This window comes from Dama dama, chromosome 26 (assembly GCF_033118175.1).
Source record: "Dama dama isolate Ldn47 chromosome 26, ASM3311817v1, whole genome shotgun sequence".
In the NCBI taxonomy this organism is placed as follows: domain Eukaryota; kingdom Metazoa; phylum Chordata; class Mammalia; order Artiodactyla; family Cervidae; genus Dama; species Dama dama.
In genome coordinates this window covers 29,605,794-29,626,502 of record NC_083706.1, presented here as the reverse complement: position 1 = coordinate 29,626,502, position 20,709 = coordinate 29,605,794, and the positions used below count along the sequence as shown (strand labels likewise).

Below are 20,709 nucleotides of genomic sequence, written 5' to 3'. Positions count from 1 at the left end.
TAAAATTGTTACACAAATAAGTGTTTTTAATGTATATTGCATCCCACATGGGTCTGTCCCTGTTTCCACGTTCAGATCTAATAAATATACTTTAGTCTACTTGTACCATTTATTTTACGTATCTCATTTCTCTCTTAATCTGAAGGCCTTCTGCAGCATTTCTACTTTATTTTAGCCACAGATTCCACAAATCAGTTCTCTGGAAAGAACCCATTTCCCCCCACTATTGTCACTATTTAGTATTTTTCCTTGCTATCTCTCATTTGTTTTCTCTTCAGCAGCTGTTTTATTTCGTTTTTCTCAGCCTCACTGCATGCTGTCTCTTGATTTTAACGCGGGGTGGCTGACGGTGAGTGGCTGGCATCTGTGGGAGGAGGAAGCCGAGTGGGTGCCTGAGGCAGATGGGCCGTGTGGGTGGGATGCAGTGACTCATTTTTTTTCGTGTGTTGATTTTTGATGTAGAAATGTTAAGGACCCCAGAAGAAAACTCTCTATTTGTATTAGAGAGCCTTGAAGTCATGGCTAGCCTTGAGAAGTCTCTTTTGAAGGTCCTTTGACTTGCCTTCCCCTTTTATAATCTCACTAAATCTTCTGGGTCTTTAGCTTTCATTTGATCTGATTTATTTCTCCTTCACAGAATGTAGACTCCAATTTCATATTCATTAGATAAGGCTGGCTGTATCAAACAACCTCTTGAGGGTCTGTGTTCCTTTTATAAAAGGGTTGCACTTCGGTTGCACACAGGTCTTCAATGCTCTTTTTATATTTTGGTGGGTTCCTAAATTACAAAAGTAATCAGTATTCATAACAGAAGTTGTACAAGATATAGAAGGCATAAAAAGGAAAAGATAAGTGATAATTCCATTACACAGTTGTTATCACAGTTTATATTTTGCTGTACAACTTTCCAAAACTTTTTTATTCATGTACATCTATACATATAGAATATATATAATAATCGATTATAATGTATACATTATGTTTTAATGTGTATGCTGTACATTATAATGTGTATATTTTACTTTTTTCCTAAATATAGTGTGTGTGTGTGTATGTGTGGTCATTTTTCTAATAATGTATATTTAGGCATTTTTCCATTGTTACTGCAAAAATAATATTTCAGTAGATATACTTACAAGTAAATCTGCCACATGTATAGGACTTTTCTCAGGATAAATTCTTAGGAATGGAATTATTGAGTCAAAGATTATGCATAATTTTAAGGACTCAAGATCTCCTTAAGAGTTTACACTTCCCCATAGCATGTAAGAATACCATTTCTCTGCATCTTCATTGGGTATTTTGAAATATCTTTGGCCCCTTGATAGGAAAAAAACTTTGTATTGCTTTAGTGTTCATTTATTAGGAGTGAGATGTAGAATATTTTTATATGTGATGTTGCCATTTTAGTTACACTTTTGTGATTTTACCTGCCTATGTCCACAGCCTAGTTTTCTATAATATTGTAATGTTTTATGGTTTCTTATTTGCTTTAAATTGACCAATAAGGGATAAATTGATGCTTTTGAACTGTGGTGTGGGAGAAGACTCTTGAGAGTCCCTTGGACTGCAAGGAGATCCAACCAGTCCATCCTAAAGGAGATCAGGTGTTCATTGGAGGGACTGATGTTGAAGCTGAAACTCCAATACTTTGGCCACCTTATGTGAAGAGCTGACTCATTTGAAAAGACCCTGATGCTGGGAAAGATTGAAGGTGGGAGGAGAAGGGGACAACAGAGGCTGAGATGGTTGGATGGCATCATTGACTCAGTAGAGATGAGTTTGGGTGGACCCTGGGAGTTGGTGATGGACAGGGAGGCCTGGCGTGCTGCAGTCCATGGGGTCGCAAAGAGTTGGACACGACTGAGTGACTGAACTGAACTGAACTGATAAAGAGCTAAGAGATAACAATAAACATATTAACCTTTCATCTATCACACATTGCACATGTTTTAAACAAATTAGTATCATTTGTTAAATTTGTTATATGTTAATATTTTTATTTTAATTTTGAGTAGGATTTATTTATTATATTTTCCAGAAGCTTATTATGATTTTAAAGGAAGTTGTTGTTTTCATAATTTTGCACCTTGACATCTTGTTAAATTGTATTAATACTTATAATAGTTGTTTAATTGATTCTATTGTGGTTTTTTGGTTGGTAGTCCATAACATCTGCAAGTAATGATAATTATTTTATAGAATTATATGTCCATACTTCATTAAATCTTATTGCATCAGTTAGGATTTTCAGATAGTGTACTGGTAGTAAGAATAGTTGACAGCCTCATCTTTTTCCTGATTTTAATGAGAATACCTATAAGTACAAAGCTGTTATGAAATATATATTATTTCTCAATTTAAAGATGTGCCCTTATATTTTCAGTTTGCAGGTATTTTTAATGAAAAGTGGATTCTAAGTTTTACATAAAGTACTAAGGACGTCTTTGGGAACACTGATGAGTTTTTTCCACTGAGCCATCCTTGCATTCCCCAAATAAATTTTAAATCCATGATCTAGTGTTCTTATAGTATATAGTGCTTGGTGCATTTTGCTCATTTTTCTTTCATGTTTCTGTCTTTATATATAAATGAGTTTGAAACTAATCTGAATTTTATTTTTGTGACACTGTCAAATTTTGCTACCAAGTTTATGCTACCTTGGTGTTAGTCATCTGTGAAGTTTGGAAGAACTTGTATCTATAGCTGTATTCTCTTTCTTAGTCATAACTTCTACACCTTGGCTTCCTCTTTTTCTTGATTATACTTGGTAAGGACTTGCTAGATATTTATTATAAAATTCAGTTCTGGATTGAGTCATAATTTTACCTGTTTGCTTCTTAAAATCTCAATTTATCCTTATTATTGCTGCTGTTTCCCATGGATCTACTTCTGGAAACTTAGTTAACTTGTTTTCAGTGTTAAAATGTAACCGAGTGCATTAGCCCCACTTTCCACCATTGCAGACTCTCCTTAGTTTCCAGTAATTACATGATCCTTTTCTTTTTAAAAAAAAACAAAAATGCAGATTTGCTGCAGTTTGTAAAACCACTTCCGATAGAACGGCTAATTTAAAATTCAGTGGTAAATGAAGAGGGAAAATCCCTATCATTTCCTCTTTGAATACTAAGTTACTGAAACAAAAAAGTGCTTACTGAGCATTATTTAGGTGTCATCATTTGGGGGACTTTGTTTTCTGTTTTCAGATATCGCTGTGGTGGAGATGAGTGATGCCTTCCGACAACCATCCTTATTTTACCACCTTGGAGTGAGAGAAAGTTTCAGCATGGCCAACAACATCATCCTCTACTGTGATACTAATTCAGACTCTCTGCAGTCATTGAAGGTACCTCCCTTGTTTACTAAATATTTACTTTAGGCCCCAGTTTTGGGATACCTCTCTGTCATCCAGAAAAAAAAAATGAAGTAGCATATGTTTGTGGAAGGATGTTATTGTCAGTCAAATAATTATGCAACAGTGACTAGTTACATTGTGAGGTTTATCTGGAATTGAGTGTGAAAATTTGCTGATACACAGCCAGGTAGGGGGAAAACATAGTGTTGCGTTCTGAGCCCCGGTTAGAGTTGCAGCTGAGGAGACGGTTGTGAACAGGAAGTTGTCAATGCACACCCTGGAGAAAGAAGAGGGTACCTAACGCATGGTCAGCGTGCATGCTCTGTCACCTGGGGGTTTCCTGGGGCACACTTGACTCCCACTAGAAGTATGCTGTCTACTGAAAGTGCTCTGAGTACAAATCCTCTCTCACCAGAAAATTGCCATCTTCTGTCACTGGAATATGATTTCACTTAAAGTGGGAAGAGGAGGAAGAAAAACGTACCGTCAGTTCAGTTCAGTTCAGTTGTTCAGTCGTATCTGACTCTTTGCAACCCCATGAACCGCAGCACGCCAGGCCTCCCTGTCCATCACCAACTCCCGGAGTTCACCCAAACCCATGTCCATCGAGTCGGTGATGCCATCCAACCATCTCATCCTGTGTTGTCCCCTTCTCCTGCCCACAACCTTTCCCAGCATCAGGGTCTTTTCAAATGAGTCAGCTCTTCGCATCAGGTGGCAAAAGTATTGGAGTTTCAGCTTCAACATCAGTCCTTCCAGTGAACACCCAGGACTAATCTCCTTTAGGATGGACTGGTTGGATCTCCTTGCAGTCCAAGGGACTCTCAAGAGTCTTCTCCAACACCACAGTTCAAAAGCATCAATGCTTCGGTGCTCAGCTTTCTTTATAATCCAACTCTCACATCCATACATGACCACTGGAAAAACCATAGTCTTGGCCAGATAGACCTTTGTAGGCAAAGTAATGTCTCTGCTTTTTAATATGCTGTCTAGATTGGTCATAACTTGCCTTCCAAGGAGTAAGCATATTTTAATTTCATGGCTGCAATCACCATCTGCAGTGATTTTGGAGCTCCCCAAAATAAAGTCAGCCACTGTGTCCACTGTTTCCCCATCTATTTGCCATGAAGTGATGGGACCAGATACCATGATCTTATATTTGTCAACAAAATTCAACATATTTCAGGGCATTCTTCCATGATAGTAACTTAATGATAGGAGGGTATTTTCTCTGTTTAAGAAGATTGCCTAAAATGCTTTTGCAATGCCAAATGATTTTACACTGTATGATTCTTTGAAAATCATCTACCAGTTTAGCATGTAACTCATTCTGAACCTCATAATCAGTCATTTCCTTTGTGAAACTTCCATGTAGCTCTTTGTGGCTTTTTCTCATTCATCACTTCAGGTTCCCAAATCCAAGCGAACCTTGGTAAAATACAATAAAAATTAATTAAAAAAAAACTAACCTTGGGATGTGGAGTCCTGAAACCCAGAACCATGCTTCTAATTACTTTGGAATTTGTATATGAAGATCTTTAACCCAAAACCCAAGGGAAAAAATGTAGTCGTGTTTTGCTTTTATCTGAGTGTCTAAAGCTTGTATGGCTTTCTCTAAAAAATATGCAGTATCATTTAGCAAATAACTTTTCTGCATGCCCCGCCATTGTGCTGGGGATTGATTGGGTATTCCTTTCCAGAATACTCTGAAACAGTTGTAAGAGATTTTCCCCATCTGTCTAAATCTGTTCTTCACCTGGAGCAATTCTTTAAGGAAACCCCTACCTAGCAACTAAACAACAGCAAAAACTTAATCTTACCCCAGATTTGCCCCTTTAATTAATGTACCATACATTTCATGATGACACATTTTTAATTAAAGGGTTTGATTTAGTACTCTTTGCAACCTCTATTAGCAACCAATATTAGCAGGTTGATGAAGAGATTTAGTACTGTTTGAAAGTGAAAGAGGAGAGTGAAAAAGTTGGCTTAAAGCTCAACATTCAGAAAACTAAGATCATGGCATCCGGTCCCATCACTTCATGACAAATAGATGGGGAAACAGTGGCTGACTTTATTTTGGGGGGCTCCAAAATCACTGCAGATGGTGATTGCAGCCATGAAATTAAAAGATGCTTACTCCTTGGAAGGCAAGTTATGACCAACCTAGACAGCATATTAAAAAGCAGAGACATTGCTTTGCCAACAAAAGTCCAACTAGTCATAACTGTGGCTTTTCCAGTAGTTGTGTATGGATGTGAGGTTTGGACTATAAAAAAAAGCTGAGCTCTGAACAACTGATGCTTTTAAATTGTGCTGTTGGAGAAGACTCTTGAGAGTCCCTCGGACTACAAGGAGACCCAACCAGTCCATCCTAAAGGAGATTAGTCCTGGGTGTTCATTGGAAGGACTGATGTTGAAGCTGAAACTCCAATACTTTGGCCACCTGATGGGAAGAGCTGACTCATTTGAAAAGACCCTGCTGCTGGGAAAGGTTGAGGGCAGGAGGGGACGACAGAGGATGAGATGGTTGGATGACATCACTAACTCAATGGACATGGGTTTAGGTGAACTCTGGGAGTTGGTGATGGACAGGCCTGGCGTGCTGCAGTTCATGGGGTTACAAAGAGTCGGACACAACTGAGCGACTGAAGTGAACTGAACTGCAACTTATATTAGCAAGTTGATGAAGAGGTTATTTTACTCTTTCTATTCTATTTTCTTTGCAGTAAATTCATTTTAAGCAGGCAGTGTTGTGTTGGGCATTTTTCACTCTACAGTATTTTTATTCTTGTCCTACTGGTATCTAGTGATTTAATTTTATGCCCATTCTTTCCTAGGGAACTTTTTTAAAATTACATTTGAGAGAAGAGATAAAGCTAATCTTATCAGAACTTTGTGTGGGACAAATAAACTGATGTATTTGTTTTCAGCCAGCCTTTGTATAAATGTGTTATTGCTATTTGAATAAAATAGTTCTTTAAAGAGGCTTGTCTATCTAAAATATGCTCATTTCTTGTGTACAATATCTAATTGCTGTTTGTTATTGAGCACTTACTATGTGCTAGGTACTAAGCCCTTTTGTTATTGTGTTGCTGTTCAGTCGCTAAGTCATGTTCAATTTTTTGTGACCCCATGGACTGCAGCACGCCAGGCTTCCCTGTCCTTCACCATCTTCCGAAGTTGGCTCAAACTCATGTCCATTGAGTCAGTGATGATATCCAACCATCTCATCCTCTTCTGCCCTCCTCTCCTTTTGCATTCAATCTTACCCAGCATCAGAGTCTTTTCCAATGAGTCAGTTCTCAACAGGTGGCCAAAGTATTGGAGTTTCATCTTCAGATTAAGTCCCCCAGGATTGATTTCATTTAGGATTGACTGCTTTGATCTCCTTGCTGTCCAAGGGACTTAGGAGTCTTTTCCAGCAGCAAAATTCAAACGCATCAATTATTTGGTGCTTAGCCTTCTTTATGGTCCAACTCTCATATCCATACATGACCACTGGAAAAACCATAGCTTTGACTAGACGGACCTTTGTCAGCAATGTGATGTCTTTGCTTTTTAATATGCTGTCTAGGTTTATCATAGGTTTCCTTCCACGGAACAAGCATCTTTTAATTTCACAGCTGCAGTCACCATCTACAGTGATTTTGGAGCCCAAGAAAATAAAATCTGTCACCGTTTCTACTTTTTCCCCTTCTGTTTGCCATGAAGTGATGGGACTGGATTAATCCTCAAAACATCACTTTGAGGTATATGCATGTGTGCATACTAAGTCACTTCATCATGTCTGACTCGGTGCAACCCTATGGACTGTAGCCCACTAGGCTCCTCTGTCCATGGGATTCTCCAGGCAAGAATATTGGAGTGGGTAGCCATGCTCTCCTCCAGGGAATCTCCCCGACCCAGGGATTGAACCTCTGGGTCTCCTGAGCTTTGAGGTATATATACCATCACCAAATTATAGGATTGCAAATTGCAATTCTAACAAATTCAGTCATTTGCCTAAGGTGAGGTAGAAAATTTGGGTCCAGGTCTGCCTGAATCCAAAGTCTGGCCCCCTTGACCACTAAACTTGACTCCAATTACTTCTGGTTAGAAGGATAGCAGACATTCCTAAGTGTGTTCATTTAGAAAAACCCATTAACCATACGTCCTGAGTTGTTTCATGCAACATCCATCCCTTCTTTTGTCTTCCTCCTTCCAGTAAATGTAACCTTTTGTTATTTTCTTATGTAGTGTGTACCTGGCCCAAGTATCTGGTTGCAAAGCACAAAGTTCTGGGGTAGAAAGTGTTTTCCTTCAGTCTAACAACCTCCTCTGAGCCCTGGAGGTTCCTTGGGTTCTGCTACTGAGAAAGGTCTGTGTGTGTGTTTGTGTGTATTTTAATTTTTTAAAATTATTTCTGTTGCAGGTAGTTATAAGTGAAATTGTTATCCCTACCATCTAGCAACAGACAGGAAAGCTGCTATGAAATAGGCAAAATAAGAGATATTTATAAATAATATATTATATATGGATTAGGTAAATAAAATAAAAATGAAGTATCTCCCTGTTTCCACAGGGCAAGACAGGATGAGAATGGTATTCTTGTTGCATATCTAGCTTCACTCAAATTGGTTCTTTGGACATCTACAAAGTACACCTGTACCAGTTTTATTTTCATCTACTGTTCTTTGTTGAAAAGAACTGTTTCTCTGTGGCAGCAAATTCTTAGAAAGAAATCACAGGAAAGTTTTTTTTTTTAAGTTTAAGCCCCTGATATATAGGAACCATACAAGTACTTAAAATCTATGTCTCAGTTTTCAAATGAAAGGATATTTAGACTCTAATCAGATCATGTATTTGCAATGGAATTTGTATCAGTTTTAAATTACAAGTACTCTCTCACTGTAGCAAGAATGAAATAATTTTTTTCAAAAAGAATATCATCATTCCCCTTTGAGAAAGGAAAGTTGATAGATATTTTTTCCTTAGCAAATAGGAAAAAAATTATTTAAAGTAATAACACAATTTTCTTTAAATAGGTAACATGAAAACATCTTATGTGCCTATTAATGAGACTCTGCTGAGATTTACGTTTGTTTGAAAATCAGAAACTGCTGTAACAAATGTTTTCTGATTTTTGGTACATTATAGAAATGATCAGATATCCATTTGGGGTCTCTCAGTAAATGGAACTGTAGGTCTGGAACCATTGGCTGATGGTCTGTGGGACAAATAACATGGAGTCCATATGTCATCAGAAAGAACTTGGGAGAAATGAATGGCTTGTTGTGTAGAGTGAGGAAGTTGTTTTGATGAACCATTTCTTCTCTCATCAGAAATTCCTTTATAAATTCTTCTCCTGTTTAAGTTGTCACATAATATTGAGCAGAAAAAGAACAGATGTGTACAATTGAATCACTTTGCTGCAAACCTGAAACTATCACAGCATTGTTAATAACTGTACTCCAATGTAAAATAAAAAGTTAAAAAATAAATAAAGACAAAAACAAAAAGAAATTCCTTTATAACAATACCTCTCAGCTATAAATCTTGACTCCTACCCCTTCTCCCTTATTTAGCTCCCTCTCTTTTCACTAGGCCACTCCCCACTCACTTTTAAATAATGCTTCATATAAAAGCAAAGCAAAACAAAACAAGGAAATATCATTCACACTATCAGTTAGTCAACAATTAAAAGCCCTTATTATACCAATGGCGGGGCTTTGAAATGTGGGAAGTGTATGCATCGCTGGTAGAAGAGAATGTTGGCACTACCTTTTGAAGATCAATTTAGCAATAGCTTATAATATCAACTGAGTTTATCACCAAGAGTCAGCAGTTCTGTCTCTAGATGTGTGCTGTTAAAAAAAAAAAAATCTTTGACTTGCATATGGAGATATAATGCAGAAACTTTATGTTAACTTTGTTTGTGATAATCCCTCCCCCAGAGAAATTGGTAAATATCTATCAACAGAAGAATGAATATGAATACTTTCTGTTATAGTCATTTAATGGAATATTTATAGTTCCACTGATATTTCTTCTGCCCAGATTAGTAGTCTCAACTAATCTCTTTCTCTTTTTTTTTTTTCCCAATCACTCTGCTCTCTTTTTTTTTTTTTTATTTTTTTTTTTATTAGTTGGAGGCCAATCACTTCACAACATTTCAGTGGGTTTTGTCATACATTGATATGAATCAGCCATGGATTTACACGTATTCCCCATCCCAATCCCCGCTCCCACCTCCCTCTCCACCCGATTCCTCTGGGTCTTCCCAGTGCACCAGGCCGGAGCACTTGTCTCATGCATCCCACCTGGGCTGGTGATCTGTTTCACCATAGATAGTATACATACTGTTCTTTTGAAATATCCCACCCTCACATTCTCCCACAGAGTTCAAAAGTCTGTTCTGTATTTCTGTGTCTCTTTTTCTGTTTTGCATATAGGGTTATCATTACCATCTTTCTAAATTCCGTATATATGTGTTAGTATGCTGTAATGTTCTTTATCTTTCTGGCTTACTTCACTCTGTATAATGGGCTCCAGTTTCATCCATCTCATTAGGACTGGTTCAAATGAATTCTTTTTAATGGCTGAGTAATATTCCATGGTGTATATGTACCACAGCTTCCTTATCCATTCTTCTGCTGATGGGCATCTAGGTTGCTTCCATGTCCTGGCTATTATAAACAGTGCTGCGATGTACATTGGGGTGCACGTGTCTCTTTCAGATCTGGTTTCCTCAGTGTGTATGCCCAGAAGTGGGATTGCTGGGTCCCATGTGCCCCATGGAACAGTGCTGCTCCTGGACATTTTCTTAAGTGTCTTACTGACTTAATAACTGGCCATTGACTTGTAAACCATGGCCCTCTGTATCTCCTCTGTCCAGTATAATCATCACATATCCTTGTTAATATTTCATGGAAAAAATATTTTCTATTGAGAGAAAAAAGTTCTAGTTCTTTTATTTTACTTATTTTAGAAATGATTTAACTTTGCTCTGAGCTATGTAGTTCCATGTCAAATTGAGGGGAAAGGAGGTAATTTTGGGGAGAAATAGAGAAGAAATCCCTGTGAGCCCTGCGTTATTAAGATTTTCTCTCAAGATCTTGAACTGACAAACTAGATGAAGATGTCTTTAGCAGGAGTGGATTTCCAGCTGTTGTATCTCTGAGCTTTGGGAAAGGGCTTGTGACTGGAAAATCCAGTTTTCTTTGATGTCAGATAACAAGATTACATCTTCAAAGGAATTATGTGTATGCTGGATAAAGGATGCCCCTGCTTTCCTTCCTGACCTCCTTTCCGCTCCCCCATCTCATTGTGTCTAGCATCTTACTGCCATCTCATCCAAAGGAGAAGGAAATCTAGGCTACGTAGTGAGCGGAGGATGCCATCACATCTCTGGGTGTATTCTCTTCATTTGTCGAGATTTTCATCACAGGCTCATGAATTTGAATACCTTAAAAAGCAAGAAGGAATACCTCTGTACACAGAGGGTGTGAGTCTGAAAGCCTCCTACCTCCCACCCAGCTGAATTCTAGAGCTGTTTGTTCGTTATAAATAAATGCTTCTTTCTCTGAAAGTTGATCTTTGTGGCACTGCAAACCTCCATCCTATTTGAGTCTTTTAAGAAAGCATCCTTGAAACTTTGGCTAAAATCTATGTGTAAAGTATAATTTACCATGCTAGAATTCATTATATCTGTAACTTTTCAATAATATAGTTTTTTAAAAATAGAAATACCTGTACTTGAATAATAAGGTCCAATTAGGCCTCGCTGAAAGAAGTGATGGTGACAAAGAAGAGGAAGTTGATTATAATAATAACAGCATATTATAAGAAGTTTGTGTTAAGAAGCTCTTTCAAGTGCTGTATGTATAAAATGTCACTCTTCAGCATCTTAGCCTCATTTAAAGCTACGTATCTACTTGCAGTAAGAGTTTTCCCACCAAGATATATTTTTTTAACATGAAACAAAATTAATAGAGGAGGAGAAGAAAGTCTAGAATTTCTTTTAGGATTATTTTCAAGTTTGGATATCATTAAACCTGATTTTGGATGCAGGTTGTTTTTATTAACAGTTGCTCATATGTCTTCTCCATAATCCTGATGTGTTCTTTCCTAGGAAAAGAATGCAGGTGTAAGATGCCTCTGCATTTGATAACATAGGAAATGAGTTGGGCTTGTCTGCTTTGATAGTATTAATATCTCATGTTGCATATGACTTTAAATGCTTAAAGGTCTCTCATAAATTTATTTCATTTGGTCTTTAAACATGACCCATTGAGATGGGCAGTGCCGTTATTCTGCAGATTGAGCAGATGGAAGATACTTCTTTACACATGAGAACTAAAGCCACAGGGATGCAATATTTAGAGGTACACACACATAGTTAAGCATCAGAGCAGGACAAACCCCATATTCTTGGACTTGTCATCAGGTATATTTTCCTGTATATCTGTCCACAGATTTCATATGTCCGTTAAAAATATGATTTTCCAGGTTTTTGTTAGACTGAGGGGTTTTTTTGTTTTTTGTTTTTTTTACCTTGAGCTTTTATGTAAGCATAACATGTAAACACAAGAGTGCCTGGTTCCCCGACTTGAAAGATGAACCAGTTCTGTGACACCTGTGTTGGAGTGTTCTACCTAAGCCCACCCAGCATGTAGAAGCATAAAGATCAGCCCCATCTTTTCAGTGAGGCCCATGGTGTTCACCGCAGCCCATATGACATATCTTTGTTTAGCTTTGAGGCATTGAAATTCAGTAAGAAGATGGAGCTGGGGAGTACAAGAAAGATTCCTTTTTTCCCCAATTTTAGTGGAAAACTTGCCACATTCCATTGGGACAGAAAGCAATCTCAGAAGAGAAGACCTTGAAGGTCACCAGCAGGGAGCCATGGTCTTTTTCCCTGGCCAAAAACCACCAGCCTGTGCCTTTCTTTTCTTTCAGGAAACAGATCCTGGTTGCTAACTCCTTCTTCCATCTTGTGTCCATTTGGTTTGGCAACCTCACACCAGCTGTTCCCACTTCCTTCCCCTGGCTGTAATTACCTAAATGTTAGGCAGAGAAACTTTCCAATTTTGGAGACTCTTCCACATTTATTTATCCTTATGATGACCTCTTCAATGTTACATTGTTCCAAGTAGCTCTCAAAAGTTGTCTTTGTCTTCCTTTGGATTGAGACCTATGCTAGATTGTCTGGTTTGCCTTGCTTCCTGGGTTGGTTATCAAAGCATCCTGGAGAAAACATTTGAGGATGTTTTTGGTACAGCCAGAGAGTACATTGGTTAAAGGTCCCCTAAAGACTTTAGGCAAGAACGAAGTTGTAGTGGGGTGATGCATCTTCAGAAACAGTTCACAGTTAAGGACCTGGAGTTTATGTTGATTTTTGTTTTTTCATTTTTAGGCTCTTTAGACAAGACATTTCCACTGAGTGATGTGAAGTATTGCAGTTGCCTGTTAAATTTATTCCCCTTCCTCTTTTTTATTCCCCTTCAATGGATTTAGCACAGATTAGTCACTGGGGCTTCCCCAGTGGCTCAGCAGTAGATAATCCACCTGTAGTCCAGGAGATGCAAGAGATGAGAGTTTGCTCCCTGGGTCAGGAAAGTCCCCTGAGGAGGACATGGCAACCCACTCCCGTATTCTTGTCTGGAGAATCCCACGGACAAAGGAGCCTGGTGGGCTATAGTCCATTGGGGTCACAAAAAGTTGGACCCGATTGAAACAACTGAGCATGCACGCATGCAGATATTCACTATTCCACCTCAGTGGTTAGATACCTTTTCAGGTCTTGTTTGCTATTTATTTGTACTGAGTTAAAATGCACAAATAGTATGTTTATTTCTTTAAAGTTGATGCCTCCTTTAAGGTTACATCGTAAGCTGTGAGTCAACTCTTCTTCAGGAGAACCATTTGTCCCTGTTTAGCTTCTATAAAAACGTGAGCAAGCAGTTAATAAAAATTCAGTAGGATGGCTATAAGGATGATTGAATATAGTTTTAGAATTTTTTATGATGCGTACATTACCTGAAATGGAAGCAAAGAAGACATGTAAGAGGGTTATTACTTCAATAAGTAATTCTTCAGGAGGACATAACATACTGGCTGTAGGCCAGTAACCACTGTGGTTATTTCCTTTGGTGACAGCCAGAAGGGAGCCTTCAGCTCATTCAGCCCACCATCACAGCTCCCTTCATCACCACCTCCATCTCTGTGTCTGGTTCACCAAACAGAAATCATGGTTGAGTAGCTCCTGTGCTGGGCGTAAGGACATTGCTCCTTCCAGTGGCTCAAGAACAATGCTGACTCTGATAGGCCTTTAACCAAAAGTAGGTGATAGGATACAGCACCGGAAGGGACCAACAATCCCTCTCTCCAGTTGTTAGTGAGTTACAGTAGAGAGAGGTGAGATGACACATGGCCAGTCGGGAGCAGAGCCAAGACTTACACCTATCTATCCTAATTCAGAGTCCAGTATTTTTACATTCATGAACTAGTTAATGTATTCATTCTTTTATTGAGCACCAGCTATATGCCCTGCAATCTGCTAGGCAATCAGTGTGGATACAAATATGAACTAAACATGGCTCTTGCACCCAAGGAACTCATGATGTAGGATAAGAGAAGCATATAAAGCGGTAATTGCAGTGTGGTATATCCAGTGCTGTCTCAGAGGTCTGTATGCGGAGTCATGAGGGCAAAGATAAGGACATCAACTGCTTCTGTTAGGAGATTAGGTATCACTGCAGGCAGTCACGAGAGAACAGGGTTTCCTGTGCAATATGCAGAGGATGCTGTGTGGTACAGGATTAAGAGAAGAGTGTTGTTTTCCTTTTCTTTCTTTCTTTCTTTCTTTTTTTTTTTTGCTTAGAGGGATGAGAGAAGGCTGTGCCTATCTAGGAAAGAGTGTGGTTTGCTATTCTGAAGAGATGCTCCATAAATCAAGTTCAGAAAATTCTGCATACTATATTCCTGGCTTTGTGACTATCTGAGCCAGGATAGCTATCCTGGCTTTGTGTTTTTCATGAACCCTGTGTGTGTGTGTGTGTGTGTGTGTGTGTGTGTGTGTGTGTGTGTGTGTGTTTGCGCACGTGCGTGCGAGTGTAGTGGGGGAGGTGGAGAGATGCATTAACTACCTGTGAAACATTGTGGGAAAAGACACTTTCACCTTTCCTCTACATCATTGCTCATCTGTCTCTTGATTTCCATCCCCCAGGGCACTACCATTGTCCAAGTCCAAAGTCCAGACATTCCTGGACTTTGGCGATAACTACCTGAATGCTTTTTTCCATCAAATACTAAATACCACCATCTAATTCATATTTTTAAGACTTTTACAAGGTTTACCTTTTAATCACTTGTCTTTCTTGGGTAATACATTCACCCAATATAAACATTTATAAGTGCAGAAAGATATATTATTGAAAAGCTGTCCTCTCATCCTTGTCCTCCAGGCAGTCGGATCCCCTCTCCATTGGCAGCCACTGTTATTGGTTTCTTGTATATCCTTCTAGTGAGATTTTAGAAGTAGACAAATGAGGATTTTTATTTTTCTCCCTTTTAGATACATAAGTAGAAACAGGGTAACAACCATTCTGTCCTTTCCCTTTGTTCACTAGGCAATATATCTTGGAGATCTTTCCATATCACTTCATAGAGAACTTTCTCATCTTTTGTTCAGCTGCATTGTATTCCATCGTGTCAAGGAACCATAGTTTAGTCGGCCAGTTTCTAGTTGATAGAACATTTGTGTTGTTCCCAACCTTTGCTTTTACAAACAATGTCCCAGTGTGTGCAGAGACTTTTATATGTCTGTCACTCACCTGAAAAAACACTTTTACTCTCATATGCCCAAATGCCCACACAACAGAGGACTTTATTTTGGCATTCAAGGCTTTCTTCAATTAGGCCCCAAATAACTTTCTATTATTATCAGTATGTGCCAAAATGAACTTTCTGTTTTAGCCCAATGATTGAATTCAAGATCTTTTCAATAATAAAAAGAAACCCTTTTATTTCTCTCTTCTATACTTCTCAAAAAAATGAGCTGTTTTCTTTAGCCCCAGGAATAATATTTATTGTTTCCTAAATGGGCCTTTGCATTCCTAGTCCTCTAGCCTGGATTCCTACCTCCCCGCTTTGTCTTTGGAAGATATGACTGTCCTCTTGAATTCCACCTTCTTTGCTGATCTTCAACCTTTTTCGGTCCCTAGGAACATCTTTTCCCCAGAAACCCCAGTTCTTACTGTCGTATTGCTCTTTGGATGTAGGACAGATATGCATACATGGTTGTATGTGGAGACTTAAGTTTCTTTTTACATGTGTATGTGTTCTTTTTTTCATCAGCAAGATTGTGAGTATTGAAGGGCCTCTTTTAGTATTTTATATACATCTTTATGGCTGTCAGAATTACCCTGCACAATCCCTTCCTCTTTTTGTTTACTCATCTGTTACCCTTAATCATTCAGAAATCTTACCTCCTGCTCTAAGCTGAACCCCTTTGCCCCACGTCGATCCTGGGATGAATGACAGCCGGTCCCCTGGGGTGAGTGACAGCCTGCATCACTCCTCCGCTCCTCTCGTACCCCGCCTGGGTTGGTTCCGCTTCTGGTCTTAGCCAGATTGACCACACTGTAGACTCCACAAATGCCTCACATTTCCTGTTTCCCCGGCAACACACATGCCATCTTTTCTAAAACACAGTCCCATCTTTCCTTTCTCAATCATGGTTCCCCAACCTCATGAAGCTTTTATGCCCTAGACTCTTCTAGATTGTCTCTTCCACGTCTCTACTCATCTTGAAGTCTAGGAATAATAATAGCTGGCTTTATCAAGAGCTTTCTATGTGCCAGATATGATATAGCCACATTATTCCCATGATCACATTTATTTCTCATAATCTAGAAGATGGGGCACCACCTGCAATGTATTTATCATATTTTACTTCTTACGGAACAATACATAACATTTATGACTAGTTATTGTCAGATGTCCTTATTGTCTACATATGATTTGCCTACCGCCCAGTAGCCAGCACCCTTTATTTCTAGCTTTTCTCCAAGCATGCTGCTGGGTTCCTTCTCAGGGCATGATTGAGACTGTGCTTCGGGAAAGCTAACTCATTTTAATCTCTTTCCCCAAAGATTGTAGCTGATAAGATAATTCTGCGCATACATACTCTGCAGAAATGATTTTCGGATTTCAGTTTTGGATTCTACATGTTTATGGTGTCTTCCTTAAACCATAGTTGATACTTTTGTGCACTCCTGTGCCCTTCATCAGACTGTAAACTCAGATGCAGGAACTTAGTCGATACCTTATACTTATATTCTTCACATTCTGAATTTCTAATTGCTAGTGATAAATAAATAAAATTGTTAATACAAATTTTGCCACATAGAATATTTCAGTTAATTAGTTGAATTAATTAATTTTGTATTAACTTTTGCTTTATTCTTCTCTTTTCTCTTTTTTCAGGAAATCATTTGCCAGAAGAATACTGTGAGTATTTTACTTAACCCTTCCATAAATGTTTTTATCTTTTCTTTTTTATCAGTTAATTGCTGGTATATTTTCTATTTCCACAAATAATTAATTTCTGTCTCTTCCTTTTAAAGTTTCTGATGTATCAATATTAAATATGGCTATTTTACATAAGTATCCCTTTATAGTGAAACTTTATTTATACTAGAGGGAGATGACACTGATGCCTATTTTTTTCTATATATAATTATGTTTAGAACAAAACTACATAGTATATTCAATTTTGTATAATTATGAGTGTTACTAAAGCAGCATATATATATAAATGCACTGATACACACACATATGTGTGTGTGCATATCTATATATACAGATACACAAGTATTGATATATATATACTGTATATCTATATGTATACTATATAAATGAATTATAAATGTTTCAATACATATACACACATATATACACATACACACACATATGGAGATATGTCTACATATCTCTATCATCTTTACATTGAGATTGACTTAAGTTCCTAAGTATTATAGAGCACACTTTAAGACCTTGGAAACCACACTACAAAGTTCTTACCCTCCACAGAAAATTAAAAATTAAAGAGTGATAAAGATAAATTTAAGAAATTTAAATGCATAAAATATAATTGTATTTTGGAATTAGCATGGTTATGTCAATGGTCATGTTTTCATTTTGGAAAGTAAGCCAGTATTTAAAACCTTAATGTATTTCTGAAATGTAGAGTGGAAATAACATACTGCATAAAAATCTGCACATATTTCCATTTTTGATGATAAGATTAAAAGTACAATGGGTAAATTTCCCTTAAATCAGAAGTTGAAGAAATTAAGATTTAAGAAATTTAAGACTTCAGGTCAGGGACTCATTGCAGCATGAATAATGTTGCCATGATAAACTTATCCTTCACATCTCAACAGGAAAAGAACAAGGATTGCTTCATGCATCAGTTCAGTGTAACAGATTTTATGAAGCAAATATTGATGGAACATGAACTGTGTGCCAGGTTTTGGTTTTGGTGCTACAAGAGACTCACTATGGAGGCTGAAAGTGGAGACAACTCTTTCATAATTGTTCCAGGAGACAACTGAGACATGCCAGAGTGTTGCTGGGGGTGGGGGGGATGGTCAAGCAAATAAGCAAACAAACAAATTAGAAATTAGCATAAGGCAATATCTCAAAGAGTGGGTAGCCCATCCCTCCAGTGGTCATGGAGGTTTTTCAGAGGAGGTAGCATTCACCTGAATGGCAGAGAAGGACTGATCATTCCCACTGATAGTCTGGACGTGTGGGGAAGCAGGTTTGTGAGTTGACCCAATATTACACATTATGAACAAGTCATCCATTGACTCAAGTCAGCTGCTGTGTTTCCAGCGCTAAGTCCCTCTCAAAAGCTGAGTATTTGGGGCATATATTTCAATTATATTTGGTGGCTGAGGGCATGTCTTTCCAGAAACTTAATTCATGCTCCACATGTACTTATGTTCACCTTTATGTAACTTTTAAAAATTGAAAACAGAGTTGGCATTATTATTTTTTAAACAAAAATAGTAGAGATAATCGGAGAGAATTTGTCTCAATTTTGAGCCACGTGTTTTTATAACCATGAAAACAAGTGTGGGCTGAAGAGACCAGTCTTGTTATTTTATGACCATGCCTCATTGTTTTGAAACTTAAGGAAAGGTGGTCTTTCTCCTTCGAGAAGCAGGTTTAATCATTTTAGAATTAGTACCTTATTAATAAAAGACAGTTGTTGCACCTAAAGTGTCTGTTCTTGATCACAGTCTTTTTTATTTGCTTTGGATTATTAGGTATTTCAAAATCAGGATTGGCAGCAATCTATAAATAGAAATTGCCGTAATGGTATTTCTAAGCTCTATGTGAGCCAACTTGGGAAATAAATGTTCCCATATTATTAGTGTTCATCATTGTGAAAAGGTGCTTTTTTCAATAGCTGGTATCCTTTTAAAAAACACGCCATCCACAACCACTCCCCACATTCTTTCTCCTCATTGCAGGTTTGCTGGGTTGGCTCTTAGCTCAGGCCCAGAAGTGCCTCCTGCTGCTTACTTCTTTCTCCCTTTTTTTTTTTTGGTCACCAACAATGGGACATTGAAAAACAGTACTGCCTTAGAGAAGAGATTCCAAAAAGTACAGTGAGACCAGGAACTTGGGAAAGCCTCAGCATGCGGAATACCTTCAAGGATTCCGAAACCTCATCCCATGGGGTTTGAAGATAGTTGGAATCTGATTTTCTCTGCTATTTGCATGAATCATCTTTCTTTCTTTACCTACCAACTGCTCAATACACACCCAGACATCTGATAATTCCTCCTCTCTCAGAATGTTTTACACAGATATGTTATTTCTCAATGCCCAGTCTTTCAGTAATAATGTATTCTACTTCTTATACACAAATACACATGATATTAAGGCTTCTGAAGGTACAGAACTTTATCCAGCAGTAGAGGAATAATATTCCAAAATTCCAACAGTGCTTTTCTGGTGTAATGGCTTCTCACCTGTTTGTCCTTACCTTGTAACTTAGAAGATTTGGAGCCTTCTCTTTTGTAGTTTTGAGTCAAAATGCTTTTCAGAAATAGGAGTATTTGATTCTGTTGCTCTTTTACAACTCCCTCAAAAGTTTAAGCTCTAGAAGATTGGAAAAGCCATCTCTTGATATGCTTGCCTTTCTTTTCTGCTTAGACAGTAGCTTGGGTCAAAGAATTAGTGTGGTGAACCCGCTCTGGGATCTTGGTAACATTTTAGAAGCAGGGTATGTTTATTTTTCCTCTTCCTGACTAGTCTTCCAATTACTGTTCCATGAAGGAGAACTTGTGAAAAGAATACCTTAATGTGCTTGATTTAAAAATCAAATTGCAACCTTTGGAGGTTCTTCTCATACTTTCCAGCCCAGTTTCTGCTTCATTACCTGAGATACAAGTGTCTCAGAGAATAACATGGTCATAAATAATCAAGTGGGGCCATGAGGGCATTTGGTACTTCTTGGCTGTTTGCTACGAGGCAGTAACTTGACTCATGCAGGGGTCCGTGCAAGGTGACCTGAAGCAAAAGGTTGGTGTGCCAGCGAATCAAGGACACTCGGGAGGTTGCTCAGCCCCCTGGCCATAATGGCAGCCCCTCTGGAAAAGGAGTCCATGGACTGGTGTCCTAGACACCTCACAGCTCAACTGTGTGACCTTGCAAGCCTTACCTGAATCCTCACCTGTGAAATGGAGACAAGATTCCTTCCATCAGTGGGCTGTTGTAAACGTATGACCATTCATTCCTTGGCACCTGCACATAATGAATAAATGTTTACTATCATTCATTTAGTTTAAAGGATAAGAGAAGCAATGCATTGTTCTCCATTCTGCTGACATGGAACATATGATTTGGGCTCCTGGACTCCTTGGAAGAATGATAAATAGACTTTTCTCCCCATCTCATTATAGTTTTCAGCCCTCTGCTTTCTCTCCAGCTTTTTCTTGTAGAGGTCTCTCTTATTTCCTCAGACTCAGCCATACCAGATAATTTCCAGGTCTGCACTTTGGCTTGGAACTCTTGGATGTTATCACTTTAGAAGTCCTGTTCCCCTTAAATCCCAACCTTTCAAAACTGTGCGTGTCACTCTACTCACCAAATCAGATCTCACCCTCTTGAAGTTCATCTCATATTTTAACCAGAAGTCAGGCTCTGTTTATGATTCATTACCTAATACATAAGAAATGCCCCCAAATGTAATTTGTTCATAAATATTATTAAGTCTAGTTCTGCTTCTGAATTCTTGCTTTTTGTTAAGGATCCCATTCTCTTTTAAGGAGCCCCATTTACAACTATGGAGT

General features: G+C 38.2%; 1 protein-coding gene across 1 annotated transcript in view; it reads left to right on the top strand.

The window, feature by feature from the left end:
- MAP3K5 (mitogen-activated protein kinase kinase kinase 5) overlaps nucleotides 1-20,709 on the top strand; it is a 212,502-nt gene that overhangs the window by 56,759 nt on the left and 135,034 nt on the right. The window contains exons 2-3 of the mRNA XM_061130296.1: nucleotides 3,207-3,346; nucleotides 16,826-16,849. Of these exons, the coding sequence (XP_060986279.1) occupies nucleotides 3,207-3,346; nucleotides 16,826-16,849 (164 nt within the window). The remainder of the gene's footprint in view (nucleotides 1-3,206; nucleotides 3,347-16,825; nucleotides 16,850-20,709) is intronic.